The sequence below is a fragment of the Penaeus vannamei genome, chromosome 6 (genome assembly GCF_042767895.1).
Source record: "Penaeus vannamei isolate JL-2024 chromosome 6, ASM4276789v1, whole genome shotgun sequence".
Taxonomy (NCBI): Eukaryota; Metazoa; Arthropoda; class Malacostraca; order Decapoda; family Penaeidae; genus Penaeus; species Penaeus vannamei.
Window position 1 is genome coordinate 43,576,650 of NC_091554.1, and position 7,500 is coordinate 43,584,149.

The 7,500-nt window shown below is 33.2% G+C and overlaps 2 protein-coding genes across 4 annotated transcripts in view; one reads left to right on the forward strand and one right to left on the reverse strand.

Moving 5' to 3' along the window:
• Positions 1-4,257, forward strand: part of GPHR (golgi pH regulator) — a 10,985-nt gene extending 6,728 nt beyond the window's left edge. Inside the window, exons 6-11 of the mRNA XM_027375724.2 lie at positions 615-731; positions 1,132-1,275; positions 1,516-1,701; positions 2,219-2,284; positions 2,789-2,863; positions 3,496-4,257. Coding sequence (XP_027231525.2) covers positions 615-731; positions 1,132-1,275; positions 1,516-1,701; positions 2,219-2,284; positions 2,789-2,863; positions 3,496-3,648 — 741 coding nt within the window. The 3' untranslated portion in view covers positions 3,649-4,257. The remainder of the gene's footprint in view (positions 1-614; positions 732-1,131; positions 1,276-1,515; positions 1,702-2,218; positions 2,285-2,788; positions 2,864-3,495) is intronic.
• LOC113823109 (uncharacterized) overlaps positions 4,251-7,500 on the reverse strand; it is a 12,280-nt gene continuing 9,030 nt past the window's right edge. For 2 of the 3 annotated variants that reach the window (XM_070123050.1, XM_070123052.1), the window contains one exon: positions 4,251-5,236. In XM_070123050.1, the coding sequence (XP_069979151.1) occupies positions 5,021-5,236 (216 nt within the window). In that variant the 3' untranslated portion in view covers positions 4,251-5,020. Of the gene's footprint in view, positions 5,237-7,374; positions 7,463-7,500 lie in introns of all 3 variants that reach the window. The other variant, XM_070123051.1, reaches the window with a different exon arrangement.

A 7,500-nucleotide genomic window follows, 5' to 3' on the forward strand; every position in this document is an offset into this window, starting at 1 on the left:
TTTTATATCCCAGATACTTATTTTATTGTACCTTTTTTAACCCATTGGATCTGGGTACCTCACTGCCTGCTTGAGACACCTGAGCTTAAGACTAATTTGAAAGGACACTCCTGGATGTGTGGCTTGTAGGCTAAGCTCTCTGTTGATAGTTTATTACTAATAGCAATAACAATTCATATTTTTATAATATTAAATTTCCTGTAATACAACTTGCATTGTCATTAACATAGTGTCCTCCCTGGAGCTGGCACTCTTCCAGTCGTGGTTCATGGATGGTACATTGCACACTCATTTACTGATAGAAATAGTGTGAGGACCTTCTTAAATGCTCACCAAGTCTAATCACACCCCATGAAATTTGTAGTGGGTCATCCCTGTCACCTTGGCCTGCAGACAAGTTTTTCTTGACTGTATTTTTCCGTCACTCCAACCCTCAGTCAGATTTTCATTATGGCATATTTATATCACCTTTTCCTCAGCCAAATTTCCCTCAAGATGTAATGGTAACATAACCTAGATTCAAGCAGTTAATGAAAGTTGAATGTAATTTATACAGTATTTTACTGAATATGATGCTTGTAATATTTCATTTTCTTATATATATTTACTTGCAGGTGGAAGTTGATAGCGGCGCACGTTCAAGGATTTGGGGCTTGTTACGCAGTGTCACCACCAGTAGTCCAGAAGGGGAGAGCATTGCAGCACTGAAACAGGAGGTTGCAGCCTTGGAGGTCAGTGGCAGTGTGTGTGTGGTTGTGGGTGTGGCTATGTGTGGGTGCATGTGTGCATGGGGGTGGGGGTGGGGGTTAAAGCCTACTTCCTCATCATAAAATAGGGTCCATTACAGTAGTTTAAAACTCCTAAAATATTTTCATATAAGATAAATCCTCTTTACAAGATAATAACAGTTGGCCAAGGATAAAATTTTTAAATTGTATTAGGTTATGGAATTAGAAATGTCTTTGTAGTTAGTATATATATTTTATTTATAATAGAAGAATAGTACTGATTGTCTTCGTCTCTGGTGTAATCAGGATTGATTTTTTAACTCCTCAGAAATATTTTCATAAAATGGCACGAACATCATGCATAATAACTCAGGGCAAGTAATTCTATTTAACCTTCCTACAGGAACTGTCTCGACAACTTTTTCTGGAGACTGTTGAACTACAGGGCCAACGGGAGAGATTAGAGTGGGCCAGCACATTCCAGGGACGCTTTTTCAACTTTATGGGTTATTTTTTCTCGTTGTATTGTTCGTGGAAAATTTTTATTGTAAGTTAAGTTTATGATTCTTGTATTTTTGTACTGTATATATTTCAAGCCTAAATTCATTATGGATTACAGCTGCCAGGAAAGTTATCATAAAAATGAAAGTAGATTTGACAGTCAAGAAGAAAATTCAATTTGATTGCCAAAATTTAAAAGTACACCATAATCTGCAAGGCAAATAAGTTCAGATTATTTGCACATTCCTTTTATACTTTGCTGATATACAGTCATTCTTCTTTACAGTCTCTTGTAAATATAGTGTTCGATCGTGTTGGGAGAAAAGATCCTGTGACCAAAGGCATGGAGATTGCCGTGCACTGGTTAGGGTTTGATATTGATGTGCAGTTTTGGTCGCAGCACATTTCCTTTTTCCTCGTTGGGTGCATCATCGTTACTTCCATTCGAGGATTTATTCTAACTCTTACCAGGGTAAATATGAGGCTCCAGATTCTTTTCTTTTAACTTGTATTTGCTTATATCAATATGTTTGGGGTCATGATCAGAGTCAAGGGACAGTTGATAAAACAGGGATATTAAAAGCAACAAATTTTTACTCCATGGGAATTTTAGTCATGCTGTTATTATTTCCCAATCAAAGTGTTCCTGTGTTTTTCAAGTAATTTGTCTATTTTTCATAAAACAGATTCTGGACTTCATCAGTATGTATCTCTGGAGTATAAATTTGATGTTTGAAAATTGAGGCAATTTATAAAGTTCAGACTGCTTTAGATTCCCTCAAATCAAATATTGTTATTGCTTTAAAATCACTCAGCAGTATAACATTATTTGTGCTTTCTCCCTTTAGGACTTTCAACAGTCAAGATAGCAGATACATGCTTCATATACAAGTTTATAAGAGCATGCATTCATGTTCAGGGTTATATATGAATTGATGAGTATCAGATTTCCCATGGGTGTGGTACTAATACTGGATTTTTCCTTTCAGTTCTTCTATGCTGTTTCTAGCAGTAAATCTTCAAACATTATTGTGCTTGTGTTAGCTCAGCTTATGGTGAGTTATAATGAACCATATATTTTGTTTATAGAATTTTTAAATAAATGTGTAAATCTGTGGATGGATAAGTCTAGGTGTGAACTTTTTTTTTTTCTATTTCGTATCCTGACTTATTTCAGTAGTTTAGTTTTAAAATCTTAAAACCATAATGAAAATTTGTCATGTCAGTCAACCGTTAGAGAAAGTAAGGTTTCTCCAGCTTTGTGATTCAGTAAAAATATAATAAGTATTGTAACATTAATAGCAATACTAATGATGATAATAAGTGAAATTAAAGTAAATAAGTAAAAATTACATACATTTAACTAAAGTCAGTGGAGGAAAATAATGCAAAGAGTAGTTTATATATTTGCCATATAAAGGAATGGAAGAAAGGACTGATGATTCAAAATTAATTCCCGAAATACCAGAATGGAATGGTATTAATTATTCAATAGGTTTCCTGTTCATGACTGATATATGCTCAAGAAGCTGTTTTATTAATATTAATACTTTTTTCAGGGCATGTACTTCGTTTCTATGGTGATGCTCATGCGAATGAACATGCCCCTAGAGTACAGGACAATAATCACACAGGTTAGTTTTTCCTGGCTTGAGTACTATGGATGAAAGCATTACTCTGTTTACATAGGATAGTTTGTGGTGAGGAATTCTCTTTATATATTTCTCCTCTGCTTTCTTTTTAATGTTACTAATCCATTTATATTTTAATTTCTGCTAAGCTTGGATTTTTTTCTTGCTAAAAGAGAGAGAAAAAAAAGTTAATATGATTAATAAGTAATTAAGAGGTAACAAGACTAAAAATTAATATAAAAATATTGAGCTACTCTGAAAGTGTTGCTTTAATATTTGCTCTCTTCATTAAATCATTCTTTAGAAAGAAACGTTTAATAATGTAGAAAATAGAAATTTGAAGATAGCCATGACAATTTTTTAAAAATTGAAATTTTGATACCCTGCCTTGGATATCATCTGAACATCTGAACTATTTATTTATTTAATCCCCATAAGATTTGTGTATAAACCAAAAAATATATATATATTTCAGAGCTAGCAGGATACTATATTGAGTCTTGGATAGCATTATAACTCAAGACATTGTATATGTATTGATAAATATAAGCATCTTTTGGATCTCTTATATCAGGCACTTTGTTACCTTCCAATCAGCATATAGATTCTGGTTTCCAATACCTTCCATATTTCAGGTTTTGGGTGACCTCCAGTTCCACTTCTACCACCGATGGTTTGATGTTATATTTCTAGTATCGGCACTCACCACAATGGGTATTCTGTACTTGGCCCATAAACAAGTCAATACTTCTGATAAGACAGAAAGCTTTTACGAACCCAAGTGGTGACAAAAAGTTCAGGCTTTTGTCAGCTCAACTGAAAATTATTGTTATGAACATAAGTGCCCCCCACCCCTTATGGCTGAAATATAGCTATTGAAGTGTGAAGGAACATTTACATGACAAAACTTAAATATAACCACTAAGTCTCTTATTTAACACTAATGCTGTGAAGACCAAAATATCATAATTCTTTCTAGACAAGATATGGAAAAGGACTAAATAATTGGATATTTAAAATGTGATTTGTGAACTAACTTTATTCTAAAGAATTTGATGACTTGATTTGCTAAATGTATAGTGATGGAAAAAGTATAGTGTAATATATTAAAATAACCTCTGAAACTGTTACTTTTATACTGATATGATGACTAAACCAGGTAAAATGTGAAATGAAAATAGCTGACAAATTAAAAAGGTGAAGAAAGAAATTACTAAATAATTACACTTGGTATCTTTATGTATAAACACCAGATATTAAGGAAATTTAGTAGCAGAGGTGTATGGGTTGAAAATATGAGTTTATTTTTATTGCATTGAAAATTTTATATTTTGAATATGATATATGCAATGTGGTGCAGACGACTACTAACTAAAATAAAACTTGTTCATAACAAACTTTTCACTAACCTCTTTATTATATATATAAAAAGGATTATACAACTGAATACCACAATCCCACATCCCATCCATCAGAAAAATAAAAAAATAAATGAACATCAATCTTACAAAAATAAAAATGAACGAACCAGAGGACACAAAGTGTTAGCAAACTAAGCATTTCCATGGGATTCATAACAGGTTTCATTTCCCATGGTAAGCTGGTGTAGAAAGATTATAATATTCAACATCATTCTCCCTCTCATTTCTACATGAAGACTGTGGTCAGAAATTAGTGATTTTTACATTCTAATTCCTTTGCTTAAGAAAAAATTAATTAAAAAAAATAAAAGGAAAAGAAAGAGATGTATCCATCCACATCAACAGATATCAACAAAAACATTTTCTGCATTATTTAAGAATTAAAAATCAGTTATTCTTCAATTAAAAAGCATTTAAGGGGAATTCCACCTTAGCTACAAATAAAAGAAATAAACTTTTTTTTTCAAACAAAAAAAGCCTGTGTCAAGAAAAAATGCATTTGATATGCACCTTCATTATGTAACTGTGTGGAAAACCATATCTGGATTAAACTACTCAAGGTTGAATGAAAATACACAAGATTGAAGTACTACAAGGAACAACCATACAATTTCATAGGAATTACATTTCTCAAATCTTAAGTGACAATGAAATATGAATATGAAATGACACCTAACAATAATTATGAATGAATCCAAAGTTTTTGTCTTTTCAATTAATGTACAATCCATCTCGATATTTACAAAATAAGTTCTTCCATTTTTCCTTTCACTTCAGCAAGTTGCGCTTCGAACTCGCTTCTCTTGGCTATCTTAGCCTCTTCCTCTGATGTCAGCTGGCCTCCACCTGCTTTCTTACCTTCCAATTTCTTCATCTGTTTCAACTTGGACTTTATTTTGCTCTCCTGTTTTTTCAATTCTTCAATCTTTGCTTGCATTTCCTCAGTTTTTGGTTCCTATACCATAAAAAAATAAGAAAAATATTGAAATGATCACTCATAAAACAAACAAATCTTTATCAACTTTCCAAGTCTACTTATTCTACACTTATATCTTCTTAGAATTTTGGTCTACTTATGTTGCAAACACATCAGAACTACAAATATATTAAAATCTCTACTTTTGGAAGGTTAGCTCCACAATGTGTGTGGATATAAACTTCAATCTTACAATACTTAAATTACAAACTGCAATGTTAAGTTACAGAAATTAGTTATAATTATTAATTGTAAAAATGTCAACTTTCAAAATAAACTTTAGTTCCTCAGCATCATACCCATTTTTTCTCCCTCCCTCCCAAACACAAATGTGTTATAATTCACCTGTTGAAGTCCAGAGTAAATGATGTTAAGGTGATTTGGCAATGCAATATTGTACCAAAAAATAGGAGATAGTACAGCACTGTGCCATACTGATCTGACCGTTTGTTTGGAAAAGATTTGCGAAAAACAAAAGTTCACACTATTCATTACCAATTTTCTTCCATGAACCCGACCATTATTATCAAATCAGTTGGCTTATTTTACTCAGTCAGACTTATGACACATGGGAAATTCTTGTGTAGAATTTGCCTCAAGGGACTTCACTTCAATGCAAGATATTCCTAATAGTTTCTTATTTCTTAGTTGATATATGAGTCTCATCAACAAAAGGCTGTCAAGGGCTGTCATGAGATACAGGATGCCCTATAGTGTTTGTGTACCCACCACACAGTCTCTGGTAATTTATAATTTGCCTTAACACTTAACCCAATTACGACAGGATCCCCCAGTGCTACACCAAACATGTCAGGGTGCCTGTAGAGTCAATTGCTTGAAGGGAAAATCAGAAGTGCAGGAAATATAAAATTAACACACTATTCTCTTGGATGTGGCTTACACATTTTTTTAGGTTCTGATGGTTAATGTTTCAAGCAAATAAAGTTTTGTGATGCGAGAGACTTCACAGAGGTCTTTATTAGAACCAGATTTTAGGTTTTGATACTAAAGAGAGTTTAAAGCTAATTTTGAAAGAATGTTTCTCCTCGACAACTACAGCCAAGGCCAAACAAGCGCGAAACTGCTTAGAAATTGCAGGCTTGACCATACATAAAGCAAAGATGTCATCCCAAGGTGAGGGTTTATCTATCAAGATGTGACAGGGCATCCCAGTGTGATTGCTTTAAACTTGCCACGAAAACTCCACAGCATATTTTGTTAGTCAGCATTGTTTAGACAGAGGGGTTAATAATCTTCACAATAAATCAAACTAAGATGACTGATAAGGTTTCTACAGAAAAAATATTAACCATGCCCAATACACAGAGGAAGCTTAAAACAATGATGGACCCTTTAACCACACACTGCCTCACATAAAGGACTCTATCCCAAAGCATGAAACTATTCTTCATTCCACTTAGTATACAGAGATTAATTCTATGTGAGTACTAGAATTTCAAAAGTTTGTTTTGTAATTTACATATCTACAGACCACAAAACTCACTATGAGCAGAAAGTTTTAACCCCTATGGGACATGAAGTCTATGAATTATGTACACACAGGATGACAAAAAAAGCACTGACATAAGTAAACATTAAAAAAAAAAAAAACTCACATAAGTAAACATTAAAAAAAAAAAAAACTCATAAAATGACTTGATAATTTTTTTCATTCATGACACATAATTAAGTACATCAGAGTTATATAAAGTGTTTCCACAGTATAGTAGAAAAAGTAATTAAAAAAAGGAAATAACTAGACAGAAAATGCCTGTGTATAACAGCTGAAGTCAATCATCCTTTAGGGGTTAAATACTATACAAAGGAAGAACATGCACCACTTCCATAGATGTCAAATTACAGGGTTATGTCATAGGTACAACTACTGCAGTAAATCATCATTTAGGGGTTAAATACAATAGAGAGGAAAGTTTGCACAAATTTCTTAAATGTTAAATTACTTGGTTAAGTCATAGGTACAACAACTGCAGTAAATCATCCTTTAGAGGTTAAATACAAAACAGAGGAATAACATGCACCTTCCTCAGATTTCAAATTACTGGGTTAAATCATAAAGTAAGACAGAAATGAGGGAAGTAAATAGGACTACTGCCTACCAGGCACGAGGGATTTTGCCATATCAGCTGCAAGAATAAGCCCTCGCCCCCTTCCCTTTCTTTCCCTAGGGGAGTCAGGCTGACACATCTGTCAGAATGCATTTGTGGAAAAGAATGAGCACAAAT